The 25074-nt window shown below is 34.5% G+C and overlaps 1 protein-coding gene and 2 gene segments (V, D, J or C); all 3 read left to right on the top strand.

The window, feature by feature from the left end:
* LOC115424836 (uncharacterized) overlaps positions 1-25074 on the top strand; it is a 353136-nt gene that overhangs the window by 130510 nt on the left and 197552 nt on the right. The gene's annotated exons all lie outside the window — the stretch shown is intronic.
* The window catches only part of LOC115423875 (Ig heavy chain V region 914-like), a 243074-nt gene that overhangs the window by 38197 nt on the left and 179803 nt on the right, over positions 1-25074 (top strand).
* LOC115423868 (Ig heavy chain V region 914-like) lies at positions 12913-13447 on the top strand. The segment is given in 2 exon segments: positions 12913-13047; positions 13131-13447. Coding segments are annotated over 2 exon segments (363 nt in total).

The raw sequence follows: 25074 nt of genomic DNA, 5'->3' as shown, positions 1-25074 counted from the left end.
CAAAAACGATGTTGTTGTTGTTGCTTTATATGAACACTAGTGGGTTGTGAATATCAATTCCATAATCAGGGATTTTCACTGGAATCTGGGATTAGTGAAAATAAATGATCAAATGTTAAATATTAATTTTATGAGGTTGTGATTGAAGTAAGTGAGATACTAATACTGTATTAAAAGAGCCTGTAGTGTACGTTTTTTTTTTTTTTTTTTTTAGATATTAAGGAAGACCCACAGAACAACTCACGGTGAATGAAAAAGTATTCTGAACCTCCGACAGTAATAGAACCCAACTACAACAAATATATCAGAATTAGTTTATATTTATTAAAAGTGCACAATTACCTTGAAAAACAGTAAAGAAGATGATTAAATCCCAGGTCTTGATGACCAGAAAAAACAGTTAAAAACTGACAGCAACGTAAATGTAATAAAATTAAAAACTGCATTACTTTTGAAACATTTGCTCATTTTTTTATTTGCCAGTCAACAAAAGTCGTGGTAAAGGTAATTTAATATAAAAAATAAAAGCTATTTCCACTTTCACTGTTTTACATTTTCTTAATCTATTTTTGTTTACTCAAATAAATAAATGACTACTCATGCAGTTTTTGGTTTTATGAATAGCCGTTTTGAAAATAGCTTTTCAAAATACAAAAAAATACATGTATTATTTTGTTGGACTAATTTATTTCTCTGTTGTTCATATTTTGGCATATAATGACAGAAGATGCAAAAATCACTGAAAGAATTCATTCTTTTAATGTTTATTATTGTCATTCATTATAATTTATCAGGTCAATACTGTCAGTGGTCGAAACAGTTTATTAAGCTGTAAATCAGAAGATTTTAATTGAAACTAGAAGCACTTGGAGAGCGCAGACCTCCACCAAGGCAGATCAGTGGGCCCCCGTGCCCCCCGCCCCCACCCCCGATCACCACCAAAATTTAATCATTTGTTCCTTGTGCCAGTATCAACATTTCCTGAAATTTTTATCCAAATCCATCCATAACTTTTTGAGTTATCTTGCACACGGAAAGACAGACAGACAAACCAATGCCGACAAAAACATAACCTCCTTGGCAAAGGCAATAAAGGAGGTGATTGTACAATAAGAGGGTAAGTCACCAAATACACAGAGTTAATACGACCTTTTTACTTCAGTTTAATATAAAGTAAATTCTTCAACTCCTACTTCAAATACTAATACTCATAGTACTATTAATAATATTAAACTAAAGACTGTCTTTGAAGGTTTTTATGCCCCTTCATGTGAAAACCAAAGGAGGAGTCAATGCAAAACTTAGATGTCCTCCACCTCTACTTATGTGAGTGCAGAGAGGACAACAGAGAACAGAGCAGTTGAACATGATGGACTATAGGACAGGACTGCTGCTTTTCATTATCTGCTGGGCAGGTGAAGATACCAAACAATTAATAACAAATCCATCTGCAGTCAAATTGTGATGCAGATCTAATGCACTTTTTCTCCTTGAATAGGTGTTGATGGTCAGACTCTGACTGAATCTGAACCTGCAGTAAAAAGACCTGGAGAATCCCACAGACTGACCTGTACAACATCTGGATTCACATTCAGCAGCTACAACATGCACTGGATCAGACAGGCTCCTGGAAAAGGACTGGAGTGGATCGCTTGGATCAGCACTGGTGGTGGCAGCACTTACTATTCCCAGTCAGTCCAAGGTCGTTTCACCATCTCCAGAGACAACGGCAGAAACCAGCTGTATCTGCAGATGAACAGTCTGAAAACTGAAGATTCTGCTGTTTATTATTGTGCACGAGAGCCACAGTGACTGGAGTTAGTGAAGCAGCTGTACAAAATCCTACATGTCAGTACAGCAGAGATTCCTTAAATGATGTTCCATATTAGCGAACCATTGCAGTCGAACACAGGTGTTTATAATTGTACATAAGATGTGTAGAATATGTACAAAATTCAAATGTTGATAAGGAGAGAAATTGCACAAGATACAGTCCAGAAGTTTTTATGAAATTAATACATTACAGTTAAACTTGAAGCAGGACTGAGTTATGGAAGAGACAATCACTAAATAACATTTTCAAAGGCCAAGAGTCAACAGTAGAGAACATGACTGAAATGAAATCCTAATTACAGGGGAAATCAAATATCATAAAAGTATACGTTTTTGTAAAATGAAAAAAAATTGAGTTTATTTCAAACTATCACGAATGTGATAGATAAACAAACAAACAAACAAACAAACAAACAAACAAACATTATTTGAATAATTCTGCTCTGAGTTTTGTTTAGTGTTAGAAACAAGTGACAGACAAGGTATCAGTCCTAAACCGTTGGGGTTTTTCATGTCATTTCTACAGTAAAACAGTTTCAGTTCCTGGTGTTAAACTCTAGAGGACACACAAACAACTGATTAGAAAATTTTCCCTGTTTGTGTCCATCTGTCTGTCTGTTGGTCTGTCTGTCTGTATCTAAGTATGTTTGTTTGTCTGCTTATGTTTCTGTTTGCCACTTTGTTGAATTTTTCACAAGGTGTGTCTCTACCATATCTTTGCCCTCAATGGGACAGTGTTCTGTAGTTTGTGATCGTCTTGTTCACTGATGGGTAAAAGACAAATGATGTTTCCACATATGATTTTATTGCTTATCTTTCATATATTAACTCTTTATCTTATATTGATGTTATTTGTTTGATTTTTTCTGTCATTAAAAGACCAAAAATTAACCACAATCTTCCTTGTCATCCATCACACCCCTGCTGAACAGATTAATTTAATAATGAATCCATTTAATACATGTTCAGTCACAGGACACAATTGTTTCTTGTATTATTGTTGCCATGGTTTTGATAGATGCTGAAACTAAAGCATATGTGGAAACTTTAAAAGTGCATGTAAAGAAATTCTTCCTGGAACATTTTTGCTGATGTCACTAAACACTGAAGTGAACTTTCAAACTCTCAGGCCGGTGAGGAGGAGTCAATGCAAAACTCACACCTTCCACATCTACTTATCTGACGACAGAGAAGAAAACAGACAGTAGTGGACCCATAGTTGAACATGATGGACTACAGGACAGGACTGGTACTGTTAACCATCTACTGGGCAGGTGAACATATCTGCTTATAATAAACTAAAGGCTGTCCTTCAAATACTGGCAGCTTATTGTATTTTCTTGGTTTTATTTATAGGTGTTGATGATCAGACTCTGACAGAATCTGGACCTGCAGTAAAAAGACCTGGAGAATCCCACAGACTGACCTGTACAACATCTGGATTCACATTCAGCAGCTACGACATGCACTGGATCAGACAGGCTCCTGGAAAAGGACTGGAGTGGATCGCTGAGATCAGCACTAGTGGTGGCAGCGCTTACTATTCCCAGTCATTTAAAGGTCGTTTCACCATCTCCAGAGACAACAGCAGAAACCAGCTGTATCTGCAGATGAACAGTCTGAAAACTGAAGATTCTGCTGTTTATTATTGTGCACGAGAGCCACAGTGACTGGAGTTAGTGAAGCAGCTGTACAAAATCTATACCCTGTATGTAATATAATGAACTTATCACTTTGTTACAGAAACATACATTTCTTTTGTTCTCAGTTGATTCTCCCTTTCAATATCATTATCTGTGGAGCTCTTCAGCATCATATACAAACATCTTCAATTCATCTAGAATTTTCATGTATAACCTAAAAACATAAATCTAAAGAGTTACAATCTCATGATACAATGATTTTTGGGTCACTTTAGCTGTTGATGTGGAAAAAAATGTATTTTGAGCAAATGTATCAAATGTAAACACACAGATTCCACTCTTCATTGTGACCATAGTTAGTCTATATAAACTAATTCAGTTTACACAGACTTAAAGCAAATGATGCTTTAAAGAACACATTTAGCTTAAACAGGTCAGTGCACAGTGACACCAACACCAACAGATCTGCACAAATATCCAAACCATCCAGACTTTAATACACATGACCCCTGAAACAAATAAAGAGCACATATAAAGTAGAAAAGAATAGTGATTTTTTTTTTTTTTTTTTTAAGATATCAGTCACATTTTAACTCAGACCTAAAACAATTCTGAAATTTATAATTGATTCGCTTTATTTTTTATTTATTTATTTATTTTTTAAATGTAACATCAGCTCCCAAACCTGTTTTTGTTTTGTTTTGTTTTGGGTTTTATTTTTTTTTTTTTTATATTTTTCATAACAGAGTGAATGAAGCTAAATGTTTCAGGACTCCTGAAGGAATCGATTACTCATGAGAACAAGCCAAGTTGTTCCCTTTTATACCAGTAGGGGAAGGTCTATGCAAAGTTTTATTGCTTATAAATGCAACACAATCAACTCTCACAGCATTTGTCAAAGAACAACTGGGAGAGTTTTTACACATTAAGGGTTTGAGTCAAACAATATTATCTCAAAAGCACATGAATGAATTTCACAAAATATTTGTACAGTTTCCACTAAATATTATGTCAAGAAATGTTTATTACTAAAGTGTCGACTTCACATGAAGAAAAACTAACAGGAGAAACATTTGACCAAAACATGACTTTGAGGATTGTCTTCAGTCTAAAATATATCCCAAATGTTGGTTTATTGAATGAAATGATGAACAGACAATAATGAATAAAAACTGATATTAATGAATAATTTTTCATGGTTCAAAATAAACAAACCATCTCTTTCAAACAGTGCTTTCGCTTAAGTGTTTTTTTCTCTTTTTAAGATTTTTAGTAAATGACTATATGCACTAACTGTGGTGCATGTTGATGAGAACTAAAACATTTTCAATTCCAGTCTCACATTACAGTTGTTACATTACATTAGAATAAGCACTGATAAAGGGATAGTTAAATATAGGAAGTCACAACAAAAACAGTTTTATGTTTTGGGGGTAAATAATATTCTCACAACCTCTATTTACTGTGTTGGAGGTGAAAGTCTTTTTTTATTTAATATTAAAATAACCTCATTATTATTCAGTAGGTTCACTATGAATCTGATGTAGGAGGAGCTACTGTAAACAAATTGTCCCCAGAGTCCAGTACAGATTCTATTTAAAGCACAATCATGGATTTCAGCCTTAAACACACTGTAAACATGGCTGACAGAATGAGAACATTCTTGGTGTTTGCTGTGTTGGTGTTAACAGGTGTTCAAGGCTGGAGCATAACACAGTCTGACCCAGTTGTGATGAGACCAGGAGAGTCTCACAGACTGACCTGTACAACATCTGGACTGTTATTCAGCATCTCCTGGATGGGTTGGATCAGACAGGCTCCTGGAAAAGGACTGGAGAGGATTGCTACTGATAGGAGTGATGGTGGCACTAACTATTATTCCCAGTCAGTCCAAGGTCGTTTCACCACCTCTAGAGACAACAGCAAAGAGCAGGTGTATCTGCAGATGAACAGTCTGAAAACTGAAGATTCTGCTGTTTATTATTGTGCACGACACCCACAGTGACTGGAGTTAGTGAAGCAGCTGTACAAAATCCTAATGTAAAGTGCTTTGGGTGCCTTGAAAAGTGCTATAGAAATCGAATCCATTATTCTACTACTACTACTACTACTACTACTACTAATTATTATTATTATTATTATTATTATTATTATTATTATTATTTTTTTTTTTTTTTTTTTTTTTTTTTTTTTTTTTTTTTTTTTTTTTTTCTAATTAATGCAATTTAATTGACTTACCCCTTTGTAACATAAACAAACACCTCCTCTTTCTTTAATTGATTTTCTTTTTCAATATCATCATCTGTTGAATTCTCTATGTATTTTTTCTGCAACTTTATTTTAGCATCACATGCAAACATCTTCAAAGAAATTAGGAGTTTTCATTTAAAAACTACAAACCTCTGAAGAGTTACAATCTCATGATGCAATAATTTTTGAGTTACTTTGGTTTTTGATGTGGAAAAAAATTAGTTCCAAAAAACATGAACATACAGATTCTTCATGTGACCAAAGTTAGTCTTTGTAAACGGATTCAATTCCAAATGCAGTTTCAACAGCATCATCGTTAGAATACTTATACTGCATTCTATACTGATTATGAAAAAGCTCTAATTGTTTATTCAACAATATGTAAATGACTATTAGTTATAATGAAGTGACGTGTGTTTGTGTCAGTCAGAGGAGATTCCTTCAGTTCATCTTCATCATCAGTCATGTTCTCTGTAGCTCTGATACTGCTGTTGGCATCTGGATCCTGTGAGAAACTGTGACTTTACTAAACACATGGTAAACATGTATCAGTCAGATGAATGATGGAGATAATGTTGGTTTGTGTTTCCACAGGTGTGTACAGTATAGACCTGATCCAGCCAGACTCAGTGGTCCTGCAGCCTGGACACACTTTGACCATCAGCTGTCAGGTCTCTGGTTATTCTCTGACTGACGGCAGCTATGCAACAGGTTGGATCAGACAGCGTGAAGGAAAACCAATGGACTGGATTTTCCATCAGTGGGGTGGAGGAGGTCTACCACAGAATGATGCTTTTAAGAACAGATTTAGCTTAAGCAGGGACACATCTGCCAGAACAGTAACTATTACAGGACAAAACCTACAGCCTGAAGACACAGCTGTTTATTACTGTGTACGTTACCGCACAGTGACACAAACACCAACAGACCTGCACAAATACCCAAACCATCCAGACTGTCTTACACATGACCCAATAAATGAACAGTGTACATATACTGTAGAGAAGAACTTTTTTTTAAGATATCAGTTAAATTCTTAGTCAGCTCCAAACAAAACTAAAATAAATAAATAAATTCACTAATGCAATTATTTATTTTACATCATTTCCAAAAAACTTTGTTCTGAATGATTGTTTTTTTTAAATAATTTATTTAATGTTAATTCCAAAAATACCATTTATTTTAATTTTTTTTCATAACAGCAAATTTAGCTAAATGTTTCAGGACTGTTTCAGTGACACCAACACCAACAAATCTGCACAAATATCCAAACCATCCAGACTTTAATACACATGACCCCTGAAACAAATAAAGAGTACATATAAAGTAGAAAAGAACAATGTATTTTTTAAGATATCAGTAACATTTTAACTCAGGCCTAAAACTTTTCTTCAACAATTACTTCTCTTCCCTTTTTTATGGTTTATTTTTTAATGTGATATCAGTTCCCAAACCTCTGTTTTGTTTTTTGTTTTTTTTTTCATAACAGTGAAAGAAGCAAAATGTTTCAGGACTCCTGAAGGACTCGATTACTTATGAGAACAAGCCAAGTGGTTCCCTTTTATACCAGTAGGAGGAGGTCTATGCAAAGTTTTATTACTTATAAATGCAACACAATCAACTCTCAATCAACTCTCATGGACTGTATTTGTGTTTATACTTCACATACATGGTAAAAGGATCATCTACTTGAACACATTTAAATGACTCTGTGTTAAATATCTAACCTGTGATACAGTGTATTTGACTCATTTTTTCTTTGTTTACAGGAGTTTGGTGTGAGATCAAACTGGACCAGTCATCCTCTGAGGTGAAAAGACCTGGAGACACAGTGCAGATGTCATGTGTCATTTAAAAAAAAGTACATGAATGAATTTCACAACACATTTGTACAGTTTCCACTAAATATTATGTCCAGAAATGTTTGTAACTAAAGAGTTGACTTCACTAAAAGAAAAAAATAACAGGAGAAACATTTGACCAAAACATGACTTTGAGGATTGTCTTCAGTCTAAAATATATTCCAAATGTTAATGTAACTGATATTGATGTGAATATTTCTGGTTTAAAAACAATAAACTATACCTTTCAAACAGTGCCATCAGTCATGTGTTTTTTTCTGTTCTGGAGAGTTTGATAGTAAATAATTACATGCTTTAACTGGGGCATATGTGTACAATAACACACACACACACACACACACACACACACACACACACACACACACACACACACACACACACACACACACACATATATATATATATATATATATATATATATATATTCAATTCCAGTCTGAGGTTTCAGTTATAAGAATGGATTTTTCCTTTGAAGCTTCATGATAATTTGCATATTCATGCATTTACAGCATCTGCAATTGCACTTGGACAGTGCTGTCCAAGTGTTTTAAATCTGTACGTCTGCAGCAAAATCTTAGATGTAAAAACAAAATAGAACCAGAAAATTAACATACATACACAATAATCTTTATATAATTTAACAGTGATGAATATAATCCATTCATTTCTTTCACTTTTAAATAACATGAAATTATGAACTGAATGCATTTGAGTCATTTAAAATTTAGATTAAATTCATGGCAAAACAAGTTAAGCATATGTTTTTCTTTTCAGTTCAACTTTTGAATTTCCTAACCTTTTGAATCTACACCTTTATGAACAATAAACAACAACACAATCAGTAAATAAAATAAAGGAACATTTCTGAGAGTAATATAATAAATAGTGATAAAGGAATAGTTAAATTTAGGAAGTCACAACAAAAATAGTTTTATGTCTTTGAGGGCAAATAATATTCTCACAACTTCTATTTACTGTGTTGGAGGTGAAAGTCTTTTGTTTAATATTAAAATAACCTCATTATTATTCAGTAGGTTCACTATGAATCCAATGTAGGAGGAGCTACTGTAAACAAATTAACCCCAGAGTCCAGTACAGATTCTATTTAAAGCACAATCATGGATTTCAGCCTTAAACACACTGTAAACATGGCTGACAGAATGAGAACATTCTTGGTGTTTGCTGTGTTGGTGTTAACAGGTGTTCAAGGCTGGAGCATAACACAGTCTGACCCAGTTGTGACCAGACCAGGAGAGTCTCACAGACTGACCTGTACAGCAACTGGACTAAGCTTTAGCAGCAACTGGATGGGTTGGATCAGACAGGCTCCTGGAAAAGGACTGGAGTGGATCGCTACTGATAGGAATGATGGTGGCACTAACTATTATTCCCAGTCAGTCCAAGGCCGTTTCACCACCTCTAGAGACAACAGCAAAGAGCTGGAGATGAACAGTCTGAAAACTGAAGATTCTGCTGTTTATTATTGTGCTCAATACCCACAGTAACTGGAGTTAGTGAAGCAGCTGTACAAAATCTATACCCTTTGTGCAGTATTATGAACTCATCCCTTTGTAACAGAAACATATACCTCCTTCTTCTTCAGCTGATTCTCCATTTCAGTATTATTATTTGTACACGCCTTGGTGTATTTTTTCTGCATATTTACTTTAACATCATATGCAAACATCTTCAATTCATTTATAGTTTTTTATGTTAAAAATGCAAACCTCTAAAGACTTACAATATCAAGATTCAGTGATTTTTGGGTTAATATACAGGGTGACACCAAAAAACGGGAACTTTTTAACAATCCAATAAAACCAAGAGTGATGGAAGAAAAATATTTTATTCATAGTAATTGAAACCTTAAAACATGCCATTTAAGAAACAAGGATGGAATTTTCATTTTTTAAAAATTACTTTCTGTAGATGGCGTCCTCCTGTACAAATGCATTCTTGAAATCTGCCGTTGAGATTCCTCATTGACCGCTGCAACATCTCAGCTGGGATACTGTGAATTTCATCCTGAATTCTCTGTTTTAACTCATCCAGAGTTCTCGGTCGAGTCGTGTACACTTTACTCTTGAGATAGCCCCACAAGAAAAAATCACAAACGGACAAATCTGGCGATCTAGGGGGCCAGGGAACGTTACCGAATCTTGAGATCACACGGTTACCGAACAATTCTCGCACAGCCGCCAATGGTTACTAAAATGGGGGTGTGTTTTCTTGCTCAAGGTCACTGTCTCGCAGTGCTGCCACTTGCTCATGTCTGCCAATACGCACTTCAAAAATTCCCGTTTTTTTGGGTCAGCCTGTAATTTAAAAAAAAATGAAAATTCCATCATTGTTTCTTAAATGGCATGTTTTAAGGTTTCAGTTACTATGAATAAAATATTTTTCTTCCATCACTCTTGGTTTTATTGGATTGTTAAAAAGTTCCTGTTTTTTTGTGTCACCCTGTATTTTTAATGTGGAAAGAAAAAACCCAAAACAATTCTGATTAAACTAATAAAACATAAACACATATTCTTCTCAATAGTCGACTATAGTTGGTCTTTATAAACCGATTCAGTTTATACAAACTTAAAGCAAATGATGCTTTAAACAACAAATTTAGCTGGTCTTTTATGTTAATAAGGAAATGTGTGTGGAGAGACCTTTAGAAAAAATACCAATAGGGTATTGGACTGCAGTGTTTAACTTATATTGAAATCTTGTGAAATATAAAAAAAAACTGAAAGGTAACACTATACAATGAATAGCAGCATTTTAGAGATGCACAGATTATTGATGGATATTATCAATACAACAGTATAATTATTTTGCCAATAGCGACTGCCAGTGCATGTGTTACTTTCTGTTTCTTTATTTTGGTTTTCTTGTTATTTAATCCTTACAAGAAAATTATTTTTACAATATATAAATATAAATAGTACCTGTTTTAAAGTCTTTGAGCCCCTCACTACATCATCATTGAATTAATATAGATTTAAACATGCACATTTATGAAAAAAAAAACAAACAAAAACCCCAAAAAACTAAATGAAACCAAAACATTACGCAATAGATAACTATGCAATCAATAAAAAGACATTTTATGTGAAGATACTGATATTGACTGATAGCAGGAATGTCAGTTGATACTTGTATGTACCCAATATATCACTGGATCCCAAAGCATTTTGATTATAAATTAAGATTTGAATGACATTGATTAACAAGATGATGAGATTAAAAGAAAAAATGAGAATGATATACAGATAAAGGCGTTAACTTCAGTGAATATCTTGTTTTTTTACAAGTTGCTTGTTTACTTATATTTCTAATCTTCTCCTCACTATTTGACATAATGGAATAAACCTAAAAAAAAAAAAAGATTCATTCTATGCTGATTTTTAGGAACCATATGTTTTTCTGTTCACAGTTTGTTTTTTAGGTGGAGTCAATGCAAAACTCAGAAGTCCTCCTCCTCTACTTATCTGACTGCAGGAGGCATGTGAGAACAGTTGAACATGATGGACTGTAGGACAGGACTGCTGCTCTTAACTATCTGCTGGGCAGGTCAAGATATTCACCAGTCTGAAGATCAGGTTCTTATTAAAAGACTAACAGCTTATAGACATTTCCTGTTTTCTCATTTGTCTTCGCAGGTGTTTGGGGTCAGACTCTGATAGAATCTGGCTCGGCAGTAAAAAGACCTGGAGAATCCCACAGACTGACCTGTACAACATCTGGATTCTCCTTCAGTGGCTCTCACATGGCCTGGATCAGACAGGCTCCTGGAAAAGGACTGGAGTGGATCGCTTGGATTCATAGTGGTAGTGGTGGCACTACTTACTATTCCCAGTCAGTCCAAGGCCGTTTCACCATCTCCAGAGACAACGGCAGAAACCAGCTGTATCTGCAGATGAACAGTCTGAAAACTGAAGATTCTGCTGTTTATTATTGTGCACGAGAGACACAGTGACTGGAGTTATTTGAGAGGCTGTTCAAAATCCAACAATACTCCTATCTTCAGTTTACTGAACTTGTCCGTTTGTTACAGAAACATACATCTTATTTATTCTCAATTGATTCTCCCTTTCAATATCATTATCTGTGGAGCTCCTCAGCCTCATACACAAACATCTTCAATTAATTTAGAATTTTCTTGTATAAACTAAAAACATAAATCTAAAGAGTTACAATTTCATGATTTAAATATTTTTGGATCACTTTAGCTTTTGATGTGGAAAAAAAAATGTATTTTGAGCAAATGCATAAAATTTAAACACACATATTCCACTCTTCATCATGACCATTGGTAATCTATATAAACTGATTCAGTTTATAAAGACTTAAGGCAAATGATGCTTCAAAGAACACATGTAGCTTTACCTGTTTAACCCTGACCATATTTTCGGGGGGAAAACATCTAAAAATACATACCCAAAGTAAATGAAGAATTACTTCACAGTAATAAGGTTCATATGGATGTTCTTGGTGTCTATGGACATTTAGAGACCTTACAGAATCTATTCCCATTGTCTAAAATATTGTATCTATTACTATGCCTGAGTAAACTGTAACAAACTAAAAGAGAAATTAGAATTTTTTATCCTTGCCTGTTTTTTTTTCAGCTGGATTGACGATGGTATGCATAAATAAATTGTTCGTGTCTGAGATTTTTAATAGCGTATATTTCACCCCACAAAGATTAAAAATCATGTTTGAACATTAAAATTTGCACTAAAATACACTTTTGATGTACTTTTATTAGCATTGGGGTCTAAACTTTGAGCAAAAGTTGAAAAAAACATCCATTGTCCTGATTTATTATATTTTTATAGTACATGAATATTAATATAATTTTTTAGGCCCACGGGCGTGCCGATAGGGTCAGTGCACAATGACACCAACACCAACAGATCTGCACAAATATCCAAACCATCCGGACTTTAATACACATGACCCCTGAAACAAATAAAGAGTACATATAAAGTAGAAAAGAACCATGTTTTTTTAAGGTATCGGTTACATTTAACTTAACTCAACAATTTCAAAGTAATTTCATTCTCTCTCTCTCTTTTTTATTTATTTAACATCAGTTCCCAAATCTTTTTTTTTTTTTTTTTTTGGTTTTTGTTTGTTTTTGTTTTTCTTTTCTTTTTCCTTACATAGTGAAGTTCACAAAATGTTTCAGGACTCTTGAAGAAATCAATTACATAATAATAATAATAATAATAATAATAATAATAATAATAATAATAATAATAATAATAATAATAATAATAAACTACTTTCTTTGGAGTTTTTTTTTATCCCCTTTCCTGTGAAAACCAAAGGAGGAGTCAATGCAAAACTTAGATGTCCTCCACCTCTACTTATGTGAGTGCAGAGAGGACAACAGAGAACAGAGCAGTTGAACATGATGGACTATAGGACAGGACTGCTGCTTTTCATTATCTGCTGGGCAGGTGAAGATACCAAACAATTAATAACAAATCCATCTGGAGTCAAACTGTGATGCAGGTCTAATGCACTTTTTCTCCTTGAACAGGTGTTGATGGTCAGACTCTGACTGAATCTGAACCTGCAGTAAAAAGACCTGGACAATCCCACAAACTGACCTGTACAACATCTGGATTCACATTAGGCAGCTACAACATGCACTGGATCAGACAGGCTCCTGGAAAAGGACTGGAGTGGATCGCATATAACAGTAATGGTGGTGGCACTAGTTACTATTCCCAGTCAGTTCAAGGTCGTTTCACCATATCCAGAGACAACAGCAGAAACCAGCTGTATCTGCAGATGAACAGTCTGAAAACTGAAGATTCTGCTGTTTATTATTGTGCACGAGAGACACAGTGACTGGAGTTAGTGAAGCAGCTGTACAAAATCCTAATTCATGCAATAAAACCTAACTTATCCCTTTGAAACATAAACATACACATCCCTTTTCTTTAATTGATTCTCCTTTTCAATATCATCATCTGTTGAATTCTCTATGTATTTTTTCTGCAACTTCAAAGTTTAGCATCACATGCAAATACCTTCAATTCATTTAGGAGTTTTTATTTAAAAACTACAAACCTCTAAAGAGTTACAATCTCGTGATTCAGTAATTTCTGAGTTACTTTGGTTTTTGATGTGGAAATTTTTTTTTAAAAAATTATAAAACATGAACATACAGATTCTTCATGTGACCAAAGCTAGTCTTTATTGACGGATTCCTTTTCAAATGCAGTTTCAGCAGCATCATCGTTAGAATACTTATACTGTATTCTCTACTGATTATGAAAAAGCTCTAATTGTTTATTCAACAATATGTAAATGACTATTAGTTATAATGAAGTGACGTGTGTTTGTGTCAGTCAGAGGAGATCCCTTCAGTTCATCTTCATCATCAGTCATGTTCTCTGTAGCTCTGATACTGCTGTTGGCATCTGGATCCTGTGAGAAACTGTGACTTTACTAAACACATGGTAAACATGTATCAGTCAGATGAATGATGGAGATAATGTTGGTTTGTGTTTCCACAGGTGTGTACAGTATAGACCTGATCCAGCCAGACTCAGTGGTCCTGCAGCCTGGACACACTTTGACCATCAGCTGTCAGGTCTCTGGTTATTCTCTGACTGACAACAGCTATGCAACAGGTTGGATCAGACAACGTGAAGGAAAACCAATGGACTGGATTTTCCATCAGTGGGGAGGAAGTAGTGGCAGCTTTTATAAAAACAATGCATTTCAAAACAAGTTCAGCTTCAGCAGAGACATGTCTGCTGGAAGAGTGACTATAAGTGGACAGAATCTGCAGCCTGAAGACACAGCTGTTTATTACTGTGTTCGTGCACGTTACCGCACAGTGACACAAACACCAACAGACCTGCACAAATACTCAAACCATCCAGAATGTATTACACATGACCCCAGAAAGACATAAAGAGTAAGTATACTGTTGAAAACGAGTTTTTTGAAGACATCAGTTAAATTTTAAGTTATCTCTAAAACAAATCTAAACAAATTAAATAAATTATCAAATTCATTTCTTTCTTTCTTTCTTTCTTTCTCAAAACTCTGTCCCTATATTTATATATATATATATATATATATATATATATATATATATATATATATATATATATATTATATATATATATATATATATATATATATATATATATATATATATATGTGTGTGTGTGTGTGTGTGTGTGTATGTGTGTGTGTGTATGTAGTTATTTTTTTCAATTCCAGTCTGAGGTTTCAGTTATGAGAATGAATTTTTCCTTTGAAGCTTCATGACAATTTGCATATTTATGCATTTACAGCATCAGCAATTGCACTGGGACAGTGCTGTCCGAGTGTTTTAAATCTGTACGTCTGCAGCAAAACCTTAGATGTAAAAACAAAATAGAACCAGAAAATTAACATACATACACAATAATCTTTATATAATTTAACAGTGATGAATATAATCCATTCATTTCTTTCACTTCCGTTTAAATAACATGAAATTATGAACTGAATGCGTTTGAGTCATTTAAAATTTAGATTAAATTCATGGCAAGGCAAGTTAAACATACATTTTTCTTTTCAGTTCAGCCTTTGAATTTCTTAACCTTTTGAATCTACACCTTTATGAACAATAAACAACAACACAATCAATCAATAAAATAAAGGAACATTTCTGAGAGTAATAGAATAAATAGTGATAAAGGAATAGTTAAATATAGGAAGTCACAACAAAAATAGTTTTATGTCTTTGAGGGTAAATAATATTCTCACAACTTCTATTTACTGTGTTGGAGGTGAAAGTCTTTTTGTTTAATATTAAAAATAACCTCATTATTATTCAGTAGGTTCACTATGAATCTGATGTAGGAGGAGCTACTGTAAACAAATTGTCCCCAGAGTATCCAGTACAGATTCTATTTAAAGCAGAATCATGGATTTCAGCCTTAAACACACTGTAAACATGGCTGACAGAATGAGAACATTCTTGGTGTTTGCTGTGTTGGTGTTAACAGGTGTTCAAGGCTGGAGCATAACACAGTCTGACCCAGTTGTGACGAGACCAGGAGAGTCTCACAGACTGACCTGTACAGCAACTGGACTAAGCTTTAGCAGCAACTGGATGGGTTGGATCAGACAGGCTCCTGGAAAAGGACTGGAGTGGATCGCTACTTCCACGAATGGTGGCAGCACTTACTATTCCCAGTCAGTCCAAGGCCGTTTCACCACCTCCAGAGACAACAGCAAAGAGCAGATGTATCTGCAGATGAACAGTCTGAAAACTGAAGATTCTGCTGTTTATTATTGTGCTCGAGAGCCACAGTGACTGGAGTTAGTGAAGCAGCTGTACAAAATCTTTACCCTGTATGCAGTATTATGAACTCATCGCTTTGTAACAGAAACATACTGTACACCTCCTTCTTCAGCTGATTCTCCATTTCAGTATTATTATTTGTACACCCCTCTGTGTATTTTTGCTGCATGTTTAGTTTAACATCATATGCAAAAATCTTCAATTCATTTATAGTTTTTTTATGTTAAAAATAAAAACCTCTAAACAGTTACGATATCAAGATTCAATGATTTTTGGGTTAATTTATTTTTAATGTGAAAAAAAAAAAAAAAAGAAAAAAAATTCTGATTCAACTAATAAAACATAAACACATATTCCACTCAATTGTTGACTATAGTTGGTCTTCATAAACTGATTCAGTTTATACAGACTTAAAGCAAATGATGCTTTAAACAACAAATTTAGCTGGTCTTTTATGTTAATAAAGAAATGTGTATGGAGAGACCTTTAGAAAAAACGCCACGAAGGTATTGGACTGCAGTGTTTAACTTACACTGATCTCTTGTGAAATATAAAAGAACTGAAAAGTAACACTATACAATGAATGGCAGCGTTTTAGAGATGCACAGATTATTGATGGGTATTATCAATATAACAGTATAATTATTTTGCCAATAGCGACTGCCAGTGCATGTGTTACTTTCTGTTTCTTTATTTTGGTTTTCTTGTCATTTAATCCTCGTAAGAAAATTATTTTTACTATATATAAATATACATAGTAACTGTTTTAAAGTTTTTAAGCCCTTCACTACATCATCATTGAATTAATATAGAAATAAACATACACATTTATGAAAAAACAAAACTAAATAAAAAAAAAGAACATTACAAAACAGATAAATATGCAGTCAGTGAAAATATATTTTATGTGAAGATACTGATATTGGCTGATATCAGGAATGTCAGCTGATACTGGTATGTACCCAATATATCACTGCATCCCAAAGCATTTTGATTATAAATTAAGATTTGAATGATATTGATTAACAAGATGATGAGATTAAAAGATAAAATGAGAATGATATACAGATAAAGGCTTTAACTTTAGTGAATATTTTTTATTTTTAGAAGTTGCTTGTTTACTTATATTTATAATCTTCTCCTCACTATTTGACATAATGGAATAGACCTAAAAAAAAAAAAAAAGATTCATTCTGTGCTGATTTTTAAGAACCAAATGTTTGTCTGTGAACAGTTTGTTTTTTAGGTGGAGTCGATGCAAAACTCAGAAGTCCTCCTCCTCTACTTATCTGACTGCAGGAGGCATGTGAGAACAGTTGAACATGATGGACTGTAGGACAGGACTGCTGCTCTTAACTATCTGCTGGGCAGGTCAAGATATTCACCAGTCTGAAGATCAGGTTCTTATTAAAAGACTAACAGCTTATAAACATTTCCTGTTTTCTCATTTGCCTTCGCAGGTGTTGATGGTCAGACTCTGACCGAATCTGACCCGGCAGTAAAAAGACCTGGAGAATCCCACAGACTGACCTGTACAACATCTGGTCTGCCAGTCAGTAGCAACCATCTGGCCTGGATCAGACAGGCTCCTGGAAAAGGACTGGAGTGGATCGCTACTCTGTATAGTGGTGGGTTCATCCACTATTCCCAGTCAGTCCAAGGTCGTTTCACCATCTCCAGAGACAATGGTAGAAACCAGCTGTATCTGCAGATGAACAGTCTGAAGACAGAGGACACAGCAGTGTATTACTGTGCTCGAAGAGACACAGTGAGAGACACTAATAGGAATTTCATACAAAAACTCCTTCATCTATCCATTTCTGTTTGTTTGTATTACAAACATGTTTTCAGATGATATAAGGAAAAAATATTTTCCCTCTTTATCTTTAGAAGTGTTTTTGTGGTGACTTCTGGATTATTATTATTTTATAAATATCAGACACTTCCTTAGTGATTTATCAATTATGTATTATTTTACCTTATTTTACCTTTTACTTTACAATAACCGGACAGATAAACATGCAAACGGTGAAAATATATTTTATGAAGATACTGATACTGACTGAAATGAGAATGATACAGATAAAGACAATGAACATTTTTATTTTTACAAGTGACTTGTTTACCTATATTTATAATCTGTTGTTCACTGATTTACATAATGGAATAGATCTGAATTTCATTTAGTTCAATTCTGTGCTGATTTCTAAGAACAATATTTTTGTCTTTTGTCGAGAGAGAGAGCGTGAGAGAGAGAGAGAGAGAGAGAGAGAGAGAGAGAGAGAGAGAGAGAGAGAGAGCGAGAGAGAGAGAGAGTGTTGTTCCACAATTTTAACAGTGTTTACACAAATTTAATTTTGTTCAAGAGGTTACTAAAGTTCAAATATGAGAAGAAATTTGTCTCACATCACTAAACATCTACTTCTGCTTTACTGCCTTCCAACCTGTGAGGAGCAGTCCATGCAAAACAAGCATGTTTTCTGTCTCATTTAAGTGACTGCAGATGATGACAGAACTAGTGGGTGTACAGTTGAACATGATGGACTACAGGGCAGGACTTGTGCTGTTAATGATCTGCTGGGCAGGTGAAGAATGTGTTATTACTTGATTATGTTGAAGCAAGACTGAGTTATGGAAGAGACAGTCGCTGAATAAAAAGAGTAAACAGGGGAGAACATGAATGAAACGAAATCCTAATTACAGGGAAAATCAAAAATCGTAAACGTATATGTGTTTATAAAATGACAAAAAAAGCTTTATGTTCAGTTTATTTCAAACTATCAAAAATCTGATAGATCAATCAATCAATCAGTCAGTCAGTCAATCAATCAATAAACAGTCTTTGAATAATCCTGTTCTGAGTTTTGTTTAATGTTAGAAACAAGTGACAGACAAGGTTTCAGTCCTAAACCTTTGGGGTTTTTCATGTCATTTCTACAGTAAAACAGTTTCAGTTCCTGGTGTTAAACTCTAGAGGACACACAAACAACTGATTAGAACCTTTTCCCTGTTTGTGTCCATCTGTCTGTCTATTGGTCAGTCTGTCTGTATCTAAGTATGTCTGTTTGTCTGCTTATATTTCTGTTTGTCGACTTATTACATTTTTCACAAGGTGTGTCTCTACCATACCTTTGCCCTCAGTGGGACAGTGTTCTGTAGTTTGTGATCGTCTTGTTCACTGATGGGTAAAAGACAAGTGATGTTTCCACATGTAATTTTATTGCTTATCTTTCATATATTAACTGTTTATCTTATATTGATGTTATTTGTTGTATTTTTTCTGTCATTAAAAGACCAAAAATTTACCTCAATGCTTCTTGTCATCCATCACACCCCTGCTGAACAGATTCATTTAATAATGAATCCACTGAATACATATTCAGTCACATGACACAGTTGTTTCTTGTATTATTGTTGCCATGGTTTTGATAGATGCTGTAACTAAAGCTTATGTGGAAACTTTTAAAGTGCATGTAAAGAAATTCTTCCTGGAACATTTTTGCTGATGTCACTAAACACTGAAGTGAACTTTCAAACTCTCAGGCCTGTGAGGAGGAGTCAATGCAAAACTCACACCTTCCACATCTACTTATCTGACGACAGAGAAGAAAACAGACAGAAGTGGACCCATAGTTTAACATGATGGACTACAGGACAGGACTGGTACTGTTAACCATCTACTGGGCAGGTGAACATATCTGCTTATATTAAACTAAAGGGTGTCCTTCATATACTGGCAGATCATTGTATTTTCTTGGTTTTATTTACAGGTGTTGATGGTCAGACTCTGACTGAATCTGGACCTGCAGTAAAAAGACCTGGAGAATCCCACAGACTGACCTGTACAACATCTGGATTCACATTCAGCAGCTACAGTATGCACTGGATCAGACAGGCTCCTGGAAAAGGACTGGAGTGGATCGCTTATGTTAGTGGTGCTAGTACTTACATTTACTATTCCCAGTCAGTCCAAGGCCGTTTCACCATCTCCAGAGACAACAGTAGAAACCAGCTGTATCTGCAGATGAACAGTCTGAAAACTGAAGATTCTGCTGTTTATTATTGTGCACGAGAGCCACAGTGACTGGAGTTAGTGAAACAGCTGTACAAAATCCTCAAAAATGATGTTGTCAATATTTTATATAAACATTACTGGGTTGTGAATATCAATTTGCTGTTTCCTGCATCCACATGTATTCTAATCAATTCCATAATCAGGAATTTATACTGGAATGAGTGATTAGTGAAAATAAATAATCAGATGTTAAAAGATTATTTTCTATCAGATTGTGATTAAAGTTAATGAGTAAGCTATACTGTAATAAAAGAGCCTGATATGAAGCACAGAGACCTTCAGAAAAAGTCAGTGAATGAAAACTTATTTTGAACCTTCAACAGTGACTGAACACAACTATAACATTCATATCAAAATTAGTTTTTATTTATTAAAAGTGCATGATTACCTTCAAAACAATGCTGAAGATGATGAAAACCCAGATCTTAATATTAATTAAACACAATTAAAAACTGCATTACTTGTGAAAAATGTGCACTTTTTTTTTTTTATTTGCCAGTCAAGAAAAAGCTGTAGTAAACATAATTTAATATAAAAAAAATAAAAGCTATTTCCACTCTCAGTGCTTATTTTACACGTACTTGATATATATATATATATATATATATATATATATATATATATATATAAGTTTTTAATTATGTAAAAGACAACTCATGCAGTTTTTTGTTTCATGGATAGCTGTTCTGAGAGTTGTTTTTCAAAATAACTTTATTATTTTGTTGAACTAAATTCTAACTCTATTGTTCACATCTTAACATACAACTACAGATGTGCAAAATCACTGCCACAGTTCATTCTTTTAATGTTTATTATTGTCATTCATTATAATTTATCAGGTCAATACTATCAGTAGTCATGTCAGTTTATTAGGTTGCTCCTGTTGCTACAATTGCATTTCACCCAGTTTTTTGTCTTGCATTTGATAATGTTTTGCTTATTATACTTGAACATTGGTGCTTGATTTGATCCTCTCTTTTGTAAGTTGCTTTGGATAAAAGCATCTGCTGAATACAATATAATGTTTAAAAAAAACAAAAAAAAGGTAAAATAATTAGGTTGTAAATCAGAAGACTTTGACTGACATAATGGAGGTGATTGTACAATAAGAGGTTAAGTCACCAAATACACAGAGTTAACACAACCTTTTCACCTTATTTTAATATAACGTAAATATTACAACTCCTACTTTTACTACTAATACTAGTCATAATAATAATAAACTAAAGACTGTCTTTTAAGCCAACCCTAACCCTTCATGTGAAAACCAAAGGAGGAGTCGATGCAAATCTTAGATGTCCTCCACCTCTACTTATGTGAGTGCAGAGAGGACAACAGAGAACAGAGCAGTTGAACATGATGGACTATAGGGCAGGACTGCTGCTTTCCATTATCTGCTGGGCAGGTGAAGATACCAAACAATTAATAACAAATCCATCTGGAGTCAAATTGTGATGCAGGTCTAATGCACTTTTTCTCCTTGAACAGGTGTTGATGGTCAGACTCTGACTGAATCTGGACCTGCAGTGAAAAGACCTGGAGAATCCCACAGACTGACCTGTACAACATCTGGATTCACATTCAGCAGCTACAGCATCGACTGGATCAGACAGGCTCCTGGAGAAGGACTGGAGTGGATCGCTGACATCAGTAATCTTGGCACTACTCGATATTCTCAGTCATTTCAAGGCCGTTTCACCATCTCCAGAGACAACAGCAGAAACCAGGTGTATCTGCAGATGAACAGTCTGAAAACTGAAGATTCTGCTGTTTATTATTGTACACGATACCCACAGTGACTGGAGTTAGTGAATCAGCTGTACAAAATCCTACATGTCAGTAAAGCAGAGATTCCTTAATTGATGTTTCATCTTAGCAAACCATTTCAGTCCACAACATATGTTTATAATTGTACATAAACTGTGTAAAATATGTACAAAATTCAAATGTTGATAAGGAGAAAAATTGCACCTGAAACAGTCCTCAAGTATTTATGAAATTAATACATTACAGTTAAACTTGAAGCAGAACTGAGTTATGGAAGAGACAATCACTGAATAAAATTTTCAGAGGCCAAGAGTCAACAGTAGAGAACATGAATGAAATGAAATCCTATTTAGAGGGGAAATCCAAAATCGTAAACATGTATGTGTTTGTAAAATGAAAAAAAAAAAAAAAAGCGCCCTATGTTCAGTTTATTTCAAACTATCAAGAATCTGATGAATGAATGAATAAATAAATAAACAAATAAATAAATGAATAAATGAATAATCAGTCTTTGAATAATTCTGTTCTGAGTTTTGTTTAATGTTAGAAACAAGTGACAGACAAGGTTTCAGTCCTAAACCTTTGGGGTTTTTCATGTCATTTCTACAGTAAAACAGTTTCAGTTCCTGGTGTTAAACTCTAGAGGACACACAAACAACTGATTAGAACCTTTTCCCTGTTTGTGTCCATCTGTCTGTCTATTGGTCTGTCTGTCTGTATCTAAGTATGTTTGTTTGTCTGCTTATATTTCTATTTGTCGACTTGTTGATTTTTTCAAGGTGTGTCTCTGCCATATCTTGGCCTTCAATGGGACAATGTTCTGTAGTTTATGATTGTTTTTTTCACTGATGGGTAAAAGACAAGTGATGTTTCCACATATGATTTTATTGCTTATCTCTCATATATTAACTGTTTATCTTATATTGCTGTTATTTGTTTGATTTTTTTCTGTTATTAAAAGACCAAAAACTAACCACAATATTCTTTGTCATCCATTACACCCCTGCTGAACAGATTCATTTCATAATGAATTAATTTAATACATGTTCAGTCACATGACAAAATTGTTTCTTTTATCATTGTTGCCATGGGTTTAATAGATGCTGAAACTAAAGCATATGTGGAAACTTTTAAAGTGCATGTAAAGCAAATATTCTTGGAACGTTTTTGCTGATGTCACTAAACACTGAAGTGAACTTTCAAACTCTCAGGCCTGTGAGGAGGAGTCAATGCAAAACTCACACCTTCCACATCTACTTATCTGACGACAGAGAAGAAAACAGACAGTAGTGGACCCATAGTTTAACATGATGGACTACAGGACAGGACTGGTACTGTTAACCATCTACTGGGCAGGTGAACATATCTGCTTATAATAAACTAAAGGGTGTCCTTCAAATACTGGCAGATCATTGTATTTTCTTGGTTTTATTTACAGGTGTTGATGGTCAGACTCTGACTGAATCTGAACCTGCAGTGAAAAGACCTGGAGAATCCCACAGACTGACCTGTACAACATCTGGATTCTCAGGCCACTATCATATGGGTTGGATCAGACAGGCTCCTGGAAAAGGACTGGAGTGGATCGCTTGGATCAGTGGTGATGGTGGCACTACTTACTATTCCCAGTCAGTCCAAGGTCGTTTCACCATCTCCAGAGACAACGGCAGAAACCAGCTGTATCTGCAGATGAACAGTCTGAAAACTGAAGATTCTGCTGTTTATTATTGTGCACGAGAGACACAGTGACTGGAGTTAGTGAAGCAGCTGTACAAAATCTATACCGTGTATGCAATATAATGAAGTTATCCCTTTGTTACAGAAACATTCATCTCTTTTATCTTCAATTGATTCTCCCTTTCAATATCATAATCTGTGAAGCTCTTTAGCATCATACACAAACATCTTCGATTCAGTCAGAATTTTCTTGTATAAACTAAAAACCTAAATCAATAAGTGATAATCTCATGATTCAGTGATTTTTGGGTCACTTCAGCTTTTGATGTGGACTTTTTTTTTTTTTTGCAAATTTATAAAACAAAAAAAAAAAAGATTGACATGATGAACATGAAAAACATAATTTCACTCTTCACCGTGACCATAGTTAGTCTATATAAACTGATCAATTTTATACACATACACATGACCCCTGAAACAAAGAGCACATTTAAAGTAGAAAAGAACAATGTTTTTTTAAGGTATCAGTTCTCTTTTTTCTGTTTATTATTTTTTTTTTTATGTGACAACCTTTTTTTTTGTTTTGTTTTTTCACAGCATAGTGAATCAAGCAAAATGTTTCAGGACTCCTGAAGGAATCGATTACTCTTGAGAACAAGCCAAGTTGTTCCCTTTTATACCAGTAGGGGGAGGTCTATGCAAAGTTTTATTGCTTATAAATGCAACACAATCAACTCTCACAGCATTTGTCAAAGAACAACTGGGAGAGTTTTTCATCTAAATAGAACTGATCATCATTCATAATGGAAAATACACTCACATGGACTGTATTTGTGTTTATACTTCACATACATGGTAAAAGGATCATCTACTTGAACACATTTAAATGTCTCTGTGTTAAATATCTTACCTGTGATGGTCTTTGTGATGGTATTTGATTCCTTTTTTCTTTGTTTACAGGAGTTTGGTGTGAGATCAAACTGGACCAGTCATCCTCTGAGGTGAAAAGACCTGGAGACACAGTGCAGATGTCATGTGTCATTTCTGGTTATAGCATGACGAGCAACTATATCCACTGGATACGACAGAGGCCGGGACAAGCTCTGGAATGGATTGGGAGAATGGACACAGGCAATAATTCTCCTCTCTATGGCAGCTCTTTCCAAAGACGTTTCACCATGACTGAAAATGTTCCCAGCAGCACTCAGTACCTGGAAATCACCAGTCTGACAACAGATGATTCTGCTGTTTACTTCTGTGCTCGTGAGCACAGTGACTGAAGACAGTGGAGCAGCTGAATAAAAACCTCTGAGTCAAACAATATTATCTGAAAAGTACATGAATGAATTTCACAACACATTTGTTCAGTTTCCACTAAATATTATGTCAAGAAATGGTTATAACTAAACAGGTGACTTCACATAAAGAAAAAAATAACAGGAGAAACATTTGACCAAAACATGACTTTGAGGATTGTCTTCAGTCTAAAATATATCCCAAATGTTGGTTTATTGTATGGAATGATGAGCAGACAATAATTAATGAAAACTGATATTAATGAATAACATTTCACGGTTCAAAACAACAAACCATCTCTTTCAAACATTGCTGTCACTTAAGTGTTTTTTTCTGTTTTGGAGATTTTTAATA

This window comes from Sphaeramia orbicularis, chromosome 8 (genome assembly GCF_902148855.1).
Source record: "Sphaeramia orbicularis chromosome 8, fSphaOr1.1, whole genome shotgun sequence".
NCBI lineage: Eukaryota > Metazoa > Chordata > Actinopteri > Kurtiformes > Apogonidae > Sphaeramia > Sphaeramia orbicularis.
The sequence above is the reverse complement of the archived record's forward strand: the minus strand, read 5'-3'. Positions and strand labels throughout refer to the sequence as shown.